This window comes from Falco naumanni, chromosome 2 (assembly GCF_017639655.2).
Source record: "Falco naumanni isolate bFalNau1 chromosome 2, bFalNau1.pat, whole genome shotgun sequence".
NCBI lineage: Eukaryota > Metazoa > Chordata > Aves > Falconiformes > Falconidae > Falco > Falco naumanni.
The window spans coordinates 55,988,619-56,004,726 of NC_054055.1; the positions used below are offsets into that span (position 1 = coordinate 55,988,619).

The 16,108-nt window shown below is 38.7% G+C and overlaps 1 protein-coding gene across 1 annotated transcript in view; it reads left to right on the forward strand.

The window, feature by feature from the left end:
• Window positions 1-16,108, forward strand: part of GPC6 (glypican 6) — a 770,432-nt gene that overhangs the window by 413,642 nt on the left and 340,682 nt on the right. The window contains exon 3 of the mRNA XM_040584160.1: window positions 3,259-3,650. Within this exon, the coding sequence (XP_040440094.1) occupies window positions 3,259-3,650 (392 nt within the window). The remainder of the gene's footprint in view (window positions 1-3,258; window positions 3,651-16,108) is intronic.

Sequence of the window (16,108 nt, forward strand, 5' to 3'; positions counted from 1 at the left end):
CATGACTAATGTCTGTCTCATCTTCATTCTTTTTTTTTGAGCTGAAATATTACATTATTTTTCAAAAGCTACCTGCAACTTGATGAAAAGTCATCTTTGCAATGAACATAAAATCTTTAAATTACTGTGAAGACCATGGAAATATCCAACCTTTGCAGAAGCAAGCACAGTTTCTCCTGATGTAAGTGGGCAAGTACCCAGTTATGCCAGAACAGTTTCTGTACATATGTATCACAAAGCAGACTACTTTCTTGATGTATGGAAGATTTGTGGACTAAAAAAGCAAGTAATCCTTCACAGCAGCATTCATTTTGCTGGACAGCAGTTCACTGAGAATTTTTCTAATTAGTACAACAGAGGAGATCTCTTTCTCTCTGGAACTAAAAAGGTATCCAATTTTGTAGTTGTTGCTGCTTTATTATCCTGGTCCTGCATAGGCTTACTGATGCAAATAACTCTCTTTAACTGTCTTTTGTATCAAAGCATACAGAAGACTAACGGTCTAACTTTTTAATGACATAACAACTTACTCTAGGCAATAGCTCTCAAAGACTGGAGACGTATGAAAAGACTAAAAATTAAACAAATCTGCTATTTAGAGGACATTAGCTTTCCTACAGAATGTGTGTGTATGGTGTCATGTCTGGACTAGCGTGAAATTTAAGCTTGTGGTGTTACTGTTGTTTGTACCACTGTATAAATAAAGATTGTGACCAGCATGGACCACATTGTGCCAATGCTGTACAAGCACAGAATAAAAGTCCAGCCCTGCCTGAAAAGTTTGGTTGGCTTCCAGCAAACTGACTGTGAGACTGTTAAATAATATCCCCCTCAAAAAAAAAAAAAAAAAAAAAAAAAAAAAAAAAAAAAAAGTAGTAGTAGGCTAACAACCTCAGAGAAGAGGAGCTGTCACGAAACTTGGTTATGCTTTGCTGTGACTGACTTATGCAATGGTCTGATCTTTTTAAGATAAATAGTGTCATTTCCAGTGTAGCTATAGACTGGGAGGAGCCAGCATGTGAATTGCTTACAGCAGTCCCCCCAGCATACAGAGCCTTATGGAGGAGGAGGCAAGGGGCCTGGATACATTGCTTTCTTGATTGTCTTTCCCAGTTGTTCAGTTGCACTAGTCTGAAAGTCTGGCTTCAACCTTAAAACATATTTTAATTTCAACCCCAAGTTCTCTGCCATCTTTTAGCCTTCCAGAGTCTGTGACTGGAGAGCCAGATGTATTCAGCAGCCCAGCTAGTGTGCATTATTTCTTAGAAGAAATGCTGAGTGTATAAAGTAGCAATCAGGATGATTCAGACATCAAGGATACCACCAGGTCAGGGCTAGCAGTGAAAAACAGCTTTGTTTTGCTTTTGTCTCAAACAGCTTTGTCAGAATTAGTGGATAATTTGGAAAAACAACAAAGACTGTATGTTGTGGACCTCAGGTTATTCTGGCAACAAAGAATCACAAGAATTTCTTTTTCTGGATTTTGTGATTTTGTTGGTTTGGGGTGTTTTTTGCTTTTCCCTACATAAAGTATTTGACAAAAGCATACTCTTTTCTAGTTGCATTTTTTTCCATATGAAGAGTTGTAGTTTTAATGACAGTTTAGACATTGGTATATTTATTAGAATATATTTTCCGTTTAATAAATTCTTTGATGCAGTATGTTATCAATGTTGTGTGTACACATTCTCATGGTAACCCCTTTGCAGTTACCTGGGAGATCAAAGACAGCAGCTCTGCACAATTTCTGCCAAAAAGAAGAGACTCTTTTCTTACTGAGTCATTGTAGACTGGTCCACGGTGTTCGGTGGATTCTGCTTTCAGCTGATCACAGTTGCAAGTCTGGAAATTAAGTGTAGATTTTTTTTTTTACATAGTCTTAATTGCCATCCTGTCTTTAGCATTGCAGTGGTTCTTCATTTTTATCAGTCACTGTAGCCACAGCAGAAACCTTTGTTAAAAGAATATTCACATTACAGCTTAGCCAAGACTGTAAGAAATCAGCACGTCCCTGCGGTTAGCACACGTAGATGTGTCTATGGACAATGACCACAAAATTAGAATCTGGTATCCCACGGTTGGCTGCATGATGACTCCTGCATCAGTGCAAATCACTTAATCACGGCAAATACATGTGTTTTGGTGAAGGTATGGCCATCTCTGCCTTGCTGCCTGCAATGCCCCACTTACAGGCCACAACTGTCAGTGAACTCTTTTCCATAGGAAGTTTAAGAAAGTTGACAAGTGACCCCTGTAGGAAGATGGGGTCCTCTAAAAACCAAACCTTCTGAAAACCAGCCTGCTCTTTTCAGATGTGTTTAAAGAACTACTGTACATGCTCAGTGAATTTCTTGGGAAAACCTAACTGCCATATGGCAGTTAAAGGATCTTAACAGAACAGATGACTGCATATTTCCACTGTATGCCATGGGCTTAGCTTCCAGTAAGAATAAATTCCATAAGCCCAGATTTAGAAATAGGGTATGGTTTGGGCCTAAGTAGTTAAAAGGCACAGAAGCAGTAAAGTCTGCAATCCTTTCAAAAAACCACAAGGTCTTCTGTTCTAAAACCAAAAGCTAGCACAAACTGGAATTAGTAGGATGGCTGTGACATGTCTGGTGGAGGATTCTAGTACTTCAGTAGAGTACACAATGATTGAAAATACTAATAGTTTCTTAGTATTACCGGGACATATAATACTTTTAAGAGGGATTCTGCTCATTTCCAATCAGGTGTCTTTCACATTCTCTTCAAGAGTTTTTGCAGATAAGTTTTCAGATTTATTTCCATGGTGGTATTCTGCATTGTAAAAAAACAGAAAAATTGAATTGATCATTATCTAGCTATTCTAAAATCATTATGTTTTCATTTAAATCATCATATGAATTACTTTACTTTTAGTTTAAAAGATTTAGTATACTGGCTGTGGAGGGTATTGCAAGGGACAGGGATTGCTATGTTCAAATAGTACATGAAGAAGTGGAATTACCCTCACTGAAATGCTTTTAAATGGGTTTTTCATGTTCAGTGTTGTAGGTTCTACATCTTTCTACCTTCTTGGGGAATTCATGTTATACTCTATTTTTCCTTATCTCTAAATAAAGCTATTTCCTATCCAAATAGATGTATCTCACTAGTAAAGCACTGTAGTAACAACATATTAAAACAAACTTTAATAATGGTAACATAGGAATGCAATCAGAAAACCTTTTGTACCTTACTAGTATATCCATTAACACCTGCTTGTTCTCCCTGCAGAATTTTTCCGAGAACTTCTGGAGAACACAGAAAGATCCTTAAATGATATGTTTGTCCGGACATATGGCATGCTGTACATGCAGAACTCGGAGGTGTTCCAGGACCTCTTCACAGAGCTGAAGCGTTATTACACAGGAGGCAACGTGAACTTGGAGGAAATGCTGAATGATTTCTGGGCTCGGCTGCTGGAGCGGATGTTCCAGCTCATAAACCCCCAGTACCATTTCACTGAGGACTACTTGGAGTGTGTAAGCAAGTACACAGACCAGCTGAAGCCGTTTGGAGATGTACCCAGGAAGCTGAAGGTTCAAGTGACTAGAGCGTTCATTGCTGCACGGACCTTTGTTCAGGGGCTGACAGTAGGCAGAGAGGTTGCAAACAGAGTATCCAAGGTAATCTAAACTCAGGGGGGAGGTTAAGCTTGAATCTGTTTCAAACTTCCCAGGCAACTGAAATCTGATTGTGCACTTTTTTCTTTTTTTTTTAATACTGAGGGAGAGGTTGTTTGCTTAGTTGTTTTATAGGTCTGCTGATATACCCGTCCTAAGTTTATAAATAGGGGCAACAGTTGTTTTTAATTCCTTCTGGAGTTATTAAGGCAACACTGACTGGAAAGCATTTCTCTGTGCTTAGGATACAATGAAATACCAATATACATCAATGTTATAGGATGGTAGTGATTGTCATTAGTAATTCAAAACCAGCTACTTCTATAAAAGATGATGATAATGTTTGGAATTTAAATGTTTTAAGCAAATTTATGCTGCTGTTCATTAGGGCAGTGCAGCCCTCACAGCATTCATTCATCACACAACTGAGTGATGAATTTTGTTAGAAATGTCTAGTCATGTTTTTGATGAGAAAATAGACAAATAGTGACACCTCTGGAGCCTGCGCTTTCCCAAAGGACAGTTTGACTCACATTTATTTTAGTTTTAATTATTTATCTATGCAAATATTTATGACGATTATAATCCTTGAGAGCTTCTCATAATTAAAGCTATGGAAAAAAACATGCACAAAAATAAGCCATCTGGGTACCAGAAATGTGCCTGAATGACTTTCTCTTATACAAACTCTTATTCAAACTCAGGTATATTTTTCTGAATTGCTGTTCCAACTAGATACTTGTTCTGTGATCTGGCTGTTTCATAGTCCTCATAGTGTATTTGGACCTTAACTATATTCTGAATTCTGAAATGCTCTAGTGAGATCCACTATGAAATGCGCAGATATCACTTCTGAACAATAACTGCATGAATGATTTTGATGCTTGCTTCATGCAATACTTTCCTGCATTTACAAGCCTAAGCCATCTAAGCCATTCCTCATCTTCAAGAGGACTGGCTTACTTGCTTCATTTAAATCACAGCCAGAAGGTGAGGTAGAGGTGGAGCCAATATATTGTACAGTAGACTGCATTTCAAGTACTCAACAAGATAAGGCTTCTGAACCTTTCTTATCCTGTATGATATGATATTTTGCAATTACAAACTCAGAAACAATGAAGCCAGAAAGGCAGTCATCAACTGAGAGCCTGATTTTATGCCTAGGAAATTGCATGGGAGGAAAGGGTAATTTTGCATTTAAAAGTCAGTGAATTAAACACATGATCCTGGTTGCTCAGCTAGAACCAAGGTCTCTTCCTCCCAAGTGCCTTCAAGGGCTGTAGGGTTACCTTCCCTTTTTTCCTGCTACTGCCAGTTCTTGCAGTCCTTTCTGAACAGTGACAGGGCATCAATGTGAAATCCCAGCCTGCCTGGTCTTGCTGGGGGCAGGCACAGCTGTTTAGCCTCCAAGTATGCAGAACACATACATCTGCAGCCCCAGATTTCCTCTGAAGAGCAGTGATGTCCCTATGAGTCAGGTTTTAAGTCAAAGTGCTGAGCTGTCATGTCACTGTTGTCAGTAGGCATTAGGTCTTCTGCTCCCTTGCTGTAGGGAGTAAGCTAAATAATTCCTGTAATAGATGTGCAATTTGTGGCTCCCAAACAGATAAAGGCACGAGTTGTCTCCTGAGATGTCACTTTCCCTGTGTGTGTACCTGACTGTACAGAATGTACAGATGTCTCCTTTTTCACATACCAGGAAACATTTCCATCTTCCCTGCTCAATTTTGCGCACATAAGCTCTTTCAAGAACAGGGTTTATCACAAGTTCGCTAAATGATCCCATGATCCTGTAATGAGAACTGTTAGCTCTGTTATCAGAAAGTGAGCCTTTTTGTAGTGTTACTTGAGGATGATAACAATTACTCAGTAATGCTTCTGGGTTTTTTTGCTTTTAACGTGAAAGCAACACTTCAAAATCCTTAAAAGTTCTTGGTGGTTAGTGCAAGATACAGTACAGATTCTTTGCTTTATATATACATAAATAGTGATACTCTGTTAGACAGCATCTAGAACACCGTGTTCAGTTTGGGGCCCTTCCCATACAAGAAATATATTGATGAACTGAAGCAAGTTCAGTGGAGGCCACCAAGCCTAATCAAGGCTGGATTACTTGCCCTGTGAGGAAAATCTGTGGGACTGGGCTTTGTTCAGCCTGGAGAAGAGGTGACTTCGAGGGCACCTAGCAGCAGCTTCTGGTGCCTGCAGGGGGGTCATCAAGGAGGTGCAGCAAAACTCTTCACAGTGAGATATGATAGGCATGAGTTGAAACAAGGCCTAATTCAGACTGGATATAGGGAGAAGCTTCAACATGAGGATAATCAAGCAGTGGATTAGTTGCCCAGAGAGCCTGTGCAGGTTCCATCCATGGAGGTCCTGATTGTACAAAGCCCTTTGGAGTTGACCAAGTCATGCTGGTCTGGGTACACAGCTGACCTTGCTTTAAGAAGCAGCTTGGGCTGAAGATCTCCTGAGTGCCCTTCCAACTCGAATTATCATAGAATCCAATTTGGATTGGAAGGGACCTTTAAAGTTATCTAGTCCCAACCCCCTACTGCAATGGTCAGGGAGATCTTCAACTAGATTAGGTTGCTCAGAGCCTTGTCCAACCTGTCTTTGAATGTTTCCAGGGATGGGGCATTTGCCACCTCTCTGGGCCACCTGTTCTAATACTCTACCACCCTCTTGTAAAACATTTTTTCCTTATATCTAGTCTAAATCTTACCTCTTTTATTTAAAACCATTACCCCTTGTCTTATTGCTGCAGGCCCTGCTAAAATGTTTGTCCCCATCTTTCTTATAAGCTCTCTGTAAGTACTGAAAGGCTTCAATAAGGTCTCCCTGGAACCTTGTCTTCTCCGTGCTGAATAACCTCAACTCTGTCAGCCTTTCCTCATAGGAGAGGTGTTCCATCCCCTGATCATTTTTGTGACCCTCCTGTGGACCTGATCCAACAGATCCGTGCCTTTCCTGTGCTGACTCCAGAGGTGGGCACGGTACTCCAGGTGGGGTCTCACCAGAGCAGAGTAGAGGGGGAGAATGACCTTCCTCAACCTGCTGGCCACGCTTATTTAGGATCATTATCCTGTGATCCTATTAAAAGATTAATGAAATACATATTTTTTCTTAAATGTAGTAAAATGTAGTACTATGCTTTGATAGCAAGACTGACCCTACTATTCAAATCTGAGTGGCTATATTCTTACCCACAGCAAGTGGTAAACAATTGCTGGTTTTAGGGAATTTGTTTCATGTGTGGCCTGGTGAAGCAGATGCAGAGCTCCAAGTGGCATCAAAAGCCAAAATTAATAAATATCTTGTGGAAAGGTTGTGATAACTCTGAGATCCAAGCTTTTGTGATCATGTCATAACTGTGGATATTTACGTTAGTCCATGTACTGTAGGAAATGGCAAATCCTTTTGTTTAAACATTGTTTTAACAGACTGGAACTGTCCTTATAGTAAGCACATAACTTTGCAACCAAAAAAAGAGGCAGGTAAATACTTTTTGGTCACTGTTTTGGAAGTCAACCAGGTTCTGAATGGATTTCGTTTTCTTTGTATTCTAATATTGAGTGATTCTGTGATAAGAATGCCACAACTAAGTAAGTCAGGAAAAGTGGGAAAAAGAGAAAACTGAAAGAAAAACTGTTGCAGTTCTTCTACAGAAACCTTTGTTCATTGTCTGCACTGACTGGGAGCAGGGGGGGATCTCCTAGCTGCAACATCACAAGCTAAAGAGTTTTTTTGCTTTCTATTTGTGGAGCCATTATCTCACTGAATGGCCACTGTCAAAGGCCACTCACACAGAAAAACACTGAGCCTACACCTTAAACACTGTGAGGCAGAGAAAGTTGGCAACATCTGCTTTGGGCCCTTTACTTTCTCAGCTTCTTCTGGTCCATTTCTGTAAATGAGTTGGTGGGTCACACACTCAGAAGGATTAGTTCCCAATCTAATGTCAGGAACACATCCTTTCTGAAGATTTCTCTTCTGATAGGGTGTAATGTTGGTACTACACTGAAAATGATGCAGTCAGTATATTCCGTGCAACAGAGCTGTACTCTCCTCTTTTTCCAATGAAGTGTGCACCCAGACACACTCAAAATAGGTAACATATATCGCAAACATTTTCCTCTTACAATAGTATTTTGCAATTTTCTTATATCAATGAGATTATAATTTAGATAAATCACATTTAGATACATGAGGAGAGAGGCTGGTTAGGATGTCTTTTTTGTGTAATTTTTTTCTAACATATTTCAATTGTTAAGTAAACATGATTGTGTTCAATCTATCTGAAGTTGTGCGATTATAGTTGAACAGTATTTTCATGATCTCAAAGTCTAATTGCACTTTTTAATTTTAAGAGATAATAAAATCTTTTTTTTTTTTCCCTCATGCTGATGCATTAAAAATTTGTCAGTCTGTGTTGCTAAGGGCCTGTTAAATCTCCACTCATTGCAGTATATTTCCACTGGCTTGAGTAGACTTCAGGTCACCAAATTCTATATATGCTGCATATGCATCTGAGCAAGAAGTAATTACAGTATTACTTAAAGTCAGAAAAATGAAGCCTATTTATTCATTAATATGGAAGAATCATAGAATATCTCAAGTTGGAAGGGACCCATAAGGATCACTGAGTCCAACTCCCTGCCCATCACAGGTGTACCTAAAACTAAACCATATGACTAAAAGTGTCTTCCAATTGCTCCTGGAACTCTGACAGGCTCGGTGCAATGATCACTTCCCTGGGGAGCCTGTTACAGGGACTGACCACCCTCTCAGTGCAGAATCTTTTCCTAACAACCAATCTGAACTTCTGATGCAGCTTCAATATGTAATATTCAATATACAACAGAAGAACTGTCAATTTGGGCACACCAAAGGTCAGTTTAGTTGATTTTTACCTCAGTGCTCAGTCATTTAAAGGTCAGTACAGAAGCAGAGCTGCTCACCTAGTATACTTTCTTAAAGTATAGCTAGTAGAAGATTATGGGATTTCTGAGCTACAGTCTCAGAAATAATTGGTAAAGTTTTCTACCTCCTGTTTTTTCTACTAATTTGTCAGATCCTAATAACCTGTACAATAGGCTTTGGTACCATTTGGTGGGGGAAAAAATGTGCTATCCTTTTCTTTTCCCACATAAAAATGCAGCATATTCAGATGTCAATGTTCAAAAATGTATTCTGTTTTTCTCGACTTTTTCCTGGAGAAAAATGACAAAAATTCCCCAAACCTTCCTGACCAGCTCTGATTTAGTGTTTAATGTTAAACTGAAGAAACTACTGAAAATATTTCTGAAGTTGCTGCCAGCTGTGATTTCCAATAATGTCATAGAAAAGATGTATGCATATTTTTCATGTTCAACTTTTACTATGTCAGAGCTCTGGATACTTTACAAGAAAGTAATGTTAAGTTATTCTCTCTGACTCCAAACAAAACATTCTCAGTGATAACAGTATTCTTTGAACTGTCACTGAGTGCTGGAAAATGCAAGCAGAAAAACAAATGGGGAGGATAAAGCAATTAAAATTTAAAAAAGGGAGGGTCTTCATGACTTTCCAGGAGCTTACGATTTCTGAAATACTGAATTAAAATTATAAAGCTTGTTGTACTGAAGAATTTTTGTCATTAAATAAGCAAGCGTTTTGGACCAAATACAGGATGTAGCAAATAGAACTAGTACCCAAGATAAAAGACTGAAGCTAAGGGTATTTCAAAAGTTAGTCTAAGTCACTAACTGGATGCAAATTTGCCAGAAATACTGTACTGGTTGGTACAGGCAGTATTGTTTCCCTAACAGCGTGTTATTCCATCAGGACAGAATTCCACTCAAAGAGAATTTTTCCTGGAAACGTTTTATCTTCATATACTATTCATTGAAAGTTACAGAAAACAGGAGGGGGAAAAAAAAAAGGCACTTTTTTTTTTAATGTTTCATGAGCGTAACTTCTTGAGCCTGACTTGTGCTGATTTTCTGTTTTAACCTGGGTAAATTCTCACTGAGAACATGTGAGTTAGTAGAAAAAAACAACTAATGAAGTATGACTGGTCAGGCCTGTCCAAAAGCACAGTCGTTAGCCAGCTGTCAGTACCCCACCACTGTTCAGAGCTCTAATTTAATCCCAGGCAGACAGTTACATCTTCATTGGCTCTTGCACTGAATCTGGCTCAGTAGGGACAGCAAGTGACAGTGACAGCAGAGTGCTTTTATCTACATAGATCTGGGAGTTTAGTTATTCTTCACTAGTTAACTAGTTAGCTAGCTAAAAACAGCAAACATTTTGTGGTTTGGGTTTTTGTTATTTGTTTTTTTCCTGAATTTGACCACTTTCCTTCCGTTATGTACTGGGATAATAACAAGAATAATTCCTTTGCTTTTTGTCACTTGCAAATTCATGCTACAGGCAACAAAAGTAGTTTTTATACCAGGAGTAAAGTGAAGCTTGGCCCAGAGGCATCATTAGGAGCAGTTAGTGATTTTGTTAGTGGCATAGACATCAGAGATTTGTGATCCAGCCACTAAGAACTTATTTCATTAATGCATTTAAATATTAATTATCATTTATTGCAAAATAAAATAGGCTGTTACAATACTGTTCTCATTGTGTGGCACCGGCTATATGTCTCCCTCTTTTTAAACCAATTAAAATCATTCTTCCCCTGAATATTATTAAATTATGTTAATATCAGGCTTCTTATTAGGAACCTGGTGATATATGGGCAAAGTGAAACAAATTCAGTAATACAATTATAAGGTTAAACCCAAGATTAGTAGTGAAAAGCAGTCTATAGTAATTGCCTGTGATTACTTCCACTCACAGAATGCCAGGCCACTGCTTTCCTGATACGCTGAATCAATATTCTTGCAAACTCTGCTTTTCATGGTTTATAAATAAACATTCAACAGTTTGGGAGAGACATAAATAAAGGTCAATATTGAATGTCACACTGATTCAGAATGTAATTATTGCAGGGAGGGTGGGAGAAATATGACATGCTGATAAGTCAGGTAATTAAAAGCCAAAACGAATAGTACTTTAATGCTGGAAAATTTGATTTGCAGAGTGTGACAGATAAAGAGCTACGTGTACTGTATATTTTAACTTCATTGGCTGAAGACATTTCGCTTGTTAAAGTCACAGAGGGAAAAGTGATCTAAAAAGGACTGTGGTTTTCACTAAACTTTAATCCTTAGTTCAAATTCTTAGTTTAGGAACAACCCAGCTGGGCAAGCATAGCTTTTATGATTGCTTCCATGTCTATTGTTTTAAGGGTTTTTTTCAGTCATTCATTCTTTGATTTTTAATTGGATTTATACATCTTTTGAAGAACTAGATCATACCATGCCATGAATGGGCCTCATTCTTTTTTCCACTTCCTTTCACTTGGTGTGCCTCGGGCAGGGAGTCCAGAGATTAACCAGCCAGGGGAGTTTCTGGGCTCACAGATGTCTGTGGCATAGAAGCAAGAGGGAATGGTATCTACGCTGGAGTGCTTTGTGTGAGGTATCCTTTGAATTGAGGTTCTCCAGCTATGCAGGAAAACTTTCCTCCTTTCTCGTAAAAAAAAAATGGACAAAACCCAATCTAATTAATTTGCACACATTTCATGGGAAAATAAACCAGATGCCTTCCAGATATCACAGACTTACTGCAGGTGCACTCATCTGTTTTCCACTTTGTGTGCACTGGAACATCAGATGTCCCAGAAGAGCAGCTCAAGAGAAAAGCCCTAAACTGAAACAGTGTCTCCAACAAAAGGAGACCAGAGGTAGGAGGTCTGCAAAAGCTGTGGTCCGTGTCCTATCTATTAGCACTGTCAGATGTAATCCAGTCTGGTCTATCCATTTCTTAGGTCCTTAAATTTCATTTAGCTAGCTCTATATTGACCTTAATAACCCAAGTTTAATTGAGTTGTGCTTCAAGACATTGTCTTGCTCAGTATCCCTTAAGTAGGTCTGCCATCCTGATTTATTCTGACTGTGTACCACTTCACATCTCAAAATCTGCAGTACTCCTTTCTTCCTGGATTGTTTTTATCATTTGTAAGCAAAGATCTTCTGATTACAGTACTTTTGCTCACGTTGTGCTTTCTTTTAAATGCCTATGGCACATAAAATACCCTTTAGTTCAGCTTTACATGAAACTTCTACCTATATATTAAGAACCAAAATGAAAGTATTTTAGTTTAACAATGTCGTTAGACACTGTCATGACACATCAAAAAAGTTATTATTCAGATCAAGATTTTCTTTAAGATTGCTGAAAAGCTCATTTTACACACAATCCTTCAAAGTTTTCATAACTTTTTTATTTCCCACCTATAAAAGATGTTGATACAGCACTTGCAGAAGCTATGTAAAGACAAAATGTAAAACTTTTCCAGAGGAGTTCCTAGAGCAAAGGATGCATCCTAATGCATGTCATGATACACAGCGAAGTCATGATAAAAATAATGGTGAAGCAAAGCTCACCTAGGAGCTTGCTGACCCTGCTAGATTTAGACCTTCTTTGTAATTAATCTTACAGCAGGTTTTACATTTTTGCTGTTTTAGCACAGGAGAGTAAAAGAAAATTCAGAAGAATCAAATGGAAATAGGAAGATTAAAAAGTCTGAAGGTTAAGCAATGCAAGGAGATCTGTATCACCTTGCAATACGCTGACTTTTTAGAATGACTCTTTTTACAGATTGTCTTCATCCTTTCGAAGGCAGCCTATGAAAGTACTGTTTTCCAATCATGATTTGATAAAAGCAATTCATTTTATTTCTCATGTGAACCGGCAGCACAAAAACTAATAGGTTCTCTTCTGCCTTCAGGTTTCTACAGAAAATATTAGTCAAGAAAATATCTGATTTACCTAAAACTTCTCAGGAATACTAACTGGAATTTAAATGCATATCTGCTTAAGTGTTATAGTCAACAGAGTCATCAGCAACACATTCAAAAAAAGTCAAATTCCTTTGAGACTTTAAAATAATGAAGTCTGAAAACAACAATGTGGATCTAAGTTCAATTCTCAGTTATTCAGAGGTCAATAACAGTTGGCTTCATAGTCTGCTTAAGTCTTGCATCTCAAAATATATCTCAAAGAAAAGAAAGATGATTTGAACATAGGAAAACAAAACAAAGCATTTAATTGTCAGGAAAATAACAGTTCTAGTAATTTGTAAAATTTTAAATTTATCCCCACCCTCCAGTGTCTGCTTCTTATAGGAATTTTTTATGCCACAAGCTTGCCAAGTTTTTTCCATAATCTTTTTAGAAGAAAAAATGTCACTTTTGTTCAGTCCACATCTCTAAGCTTATCTTTGTGTGCTCTTCTCCTTTCCTCCTTCTCCTTTATTTATTTAATTTTTTTTAAGCCCTTAGGAAGAATTCATTTCTTGAGTAAAAACTAAATGTACCAGACAAAAAGGTGGAAAAGTAGAGCTTTGTATAAGATCAGGAGGATTTAGTTGACCTTAGCTGTACACATCTGTCACCATTACATTGCCAAGAGCAGAAACTAAGTGTAGAGAGAGACGATTTTAGTACAAGAGATGTCTGCTTGTCTCTTACAACAGTTTGCCATCCTTTGGCAACTGGCATACAAGTTTTTGCCTTTCCCCAACACCTCAGCACAGTTTTAGTCTGTGAACAACTTTTCCATTCCTGAAAATGATTTTGCTTTTAAAACTCCTGGAGATATTTTGATGTTCAGTCCTGTTACTGTGCAAGTCTGGCTTTCAGTCTTTGATTTCAGAAGGTTTATCAATTTTGCATGAAAGCACCACTGGAGAAATTACTGGATTTATTCAGGAAGCATGTACGGACTCCCCACTTCACCCTGCTTATGTGATTTCAGTATCACCAAGCAACAGAATTGCATCTACAGTGGTCCTTTGTACTTTTCATCACATGGTTCTTTCATTCACGCCCATACATTGGTATTATCTGTGGATCCAAAAGCAAGCGTGTATAAGGCAGTATCTGGCAAGCTAACAAAACTTGTATACTTAATTCGTGTTTCCTGAGTAAGTGCTCTACATGCTGAGTTGTTATGCGGAAGCATCAGTGGTGCTGTCCCCAACAGAAGACACTGATCTAATTGTTCTATTTCACATGGAGGTTTTATGCATCCAGTTGTTAGAGGGAAGCCTGAGCTGCTAAAGGTATGGATCTGAATTTCACAAAAGTGGCCTTCAGTGTTTAAGTACAAGAAAGTGATTATGAACTGCATTCTTCTCCTCAGCAGTTTGCTGGCTTAACAGTGCCACCACTCACTGTGATGTTACGACACACTGTGGCAACTGTTATGAACCCTGTTTTTCAGACATGACCCAAAAGAGTGAATGCATATGGAACTAAGCACTTGGTCTTCTCTGTCTGGGGAATGCAGTAATTGACCCACTTGGTCTGTGGCGTCTAAGCTGGCTGAACTCAGAGACATGGAAACATATAAAGAAAATCTTCTCAGCTCAAGCACCATCTTCTTTGAGCTCTATGGTCTTCAGTGTTGACAGAACAGGGAATTAGGCTGGAGCAAGTCTGACTTAATTGTCACCCATATAGATGTGGCCATTAATGCCTAACTCTCCCCTTCCACTACAGTGGAAACCAAACCTGTTGGTTGGATGACAAACTCCTCCTTGTGAATTCCACACCCAAAACTGGTAGCCTCTTGTCATGTTTGTAATTTTCCCTATCAGACTGCTGTGTTCTTTTTGGTTCTGACGACAACGCCTTTCATACCTGCCTATCCTATTTCCCAGTGGAAGAAGGAATTGTTAGAGGCATTTATACATCTCATTTCTTCAGGATATATCTATTATTTTGTTGTTGTTGGCTTTACCTGATTATACTGTTAGAATGTCAGTCAATTCATTGTTTATTTGAAACAACAATTTAATTTTGTATACTACTGTGCAAAGGATAGCCTGAATGAAAAAAAAAAAAATATTCAGTTTTCTTCCAATCTAAGGGTTATTTTTTAATTTACACTGAGATTTGCTTTGGATAAGGCTTGACAGTTTTAACAGTTTGAAATCCAGCACAGAGACAGCTCAAGGCACACTGTGGCCTTTAGTCCTGGAGATCTTAAGGTAAACTTCAAGGGAGTAACCTGCTACCACATAGACTAGGGGTCCTCAAACTATGGCCCGCGGGGTGGATACGGGCCCCCAGGGTCCTCAATCCGGCCCCCGGTATTTACAGAACCCCCAGCCCCCGGCTGATTGAGAAATCAAGCAGCCGCAGATGACTGCCTGCCACTTCATCCACGCGCCGGCCCCCTGGTTAAAAAGTTTGAGGACCCCTGACATAGACTATAGGAAGACAGAACTGAAGGATGCCCAGAAAGCTCCTGACAACCTGTCTAGATGTAGTTTTGTAGGACAGATAAGCACCTGTGTATCTTTCATCATCACACATCTGTTTGTAAAGAACAGTGCACATCTGCTTTTCAAGAAAAACACATAGAAACCAAACCACAAGACAAACTGCTGTCAGAAACTTCCATACTGATCCTCAAAACTGAAGTTCATCTGGGAACCCTCAGGATGTTTTCTGGCCATAAGTATGAGGTTAAAGAAAACTCTTAATGCAATACAACTTTTTAGTCATTACATAATTCATTGCATATAGCACTCAACATTTAAAAGTAAGACAGAACGTACCAACTGGAAATGAATGCAACTGAGGTTTTCACTTAAACCATAGTTAAAATTCTGGGTGAAGAATGTTTGCAGATAAATTTATGCTCTGAAGTTTTCAAAGCTAACACAGGAAGCTGGATGCTAGTCTCTACTACTATACATATTTTTTTTTTCATTGTATTTTACAGTCTTACATATATATAGTTACAGGAATATAAAATAAAACCTGTCAAGAATGTGAAAAAAAAAAAAAAGGGGGGGGGGGGGGGGGGGGGGGCGGGGGAGAGGTAGCAGTAGAGGTAAATGTTAAACCCGAAATGAAGGGGAGTGGGGTGGGGGGGTGGGTAGCAGTAGAGGTAAATGTTAAACCTGAAATGAAGCAGGGGGTGGGGGAAGTGGAGGCGGGGAGTGGGTAGCAGTTGAGGTAAATGTTAAACCTGAAATGACTTGGCTGTCTTATTTTTACACTGACTCCAAAGAAAGCATCCTATGGCCATATCTGATTTTCAGTCTGATTCAGCTTCTGAGAGAAATGTCTTCCAGACTTAGCCTAGTACTGAAGCACTGTGAATGTAAATATATCAGTACAGTGCATATTTTTATATGTAAAGGTCGATTCTCTATTTAAGATTCAGGCTGTGCCTCCCTCTCCCTCCTCCCACTTTCCCTCCTGAATCAGTAAAAAGTACCTTAGCCATTGGCTTCAATCTGAACTTGATTAGGGTCTGATTGTACAGATCTGTATAAAATCAGGTAGAAAACAAAGTTTATTAAGGCAAAGGCCTTTACAGAGAAGCTGAAGAATTTACTGCTGGAA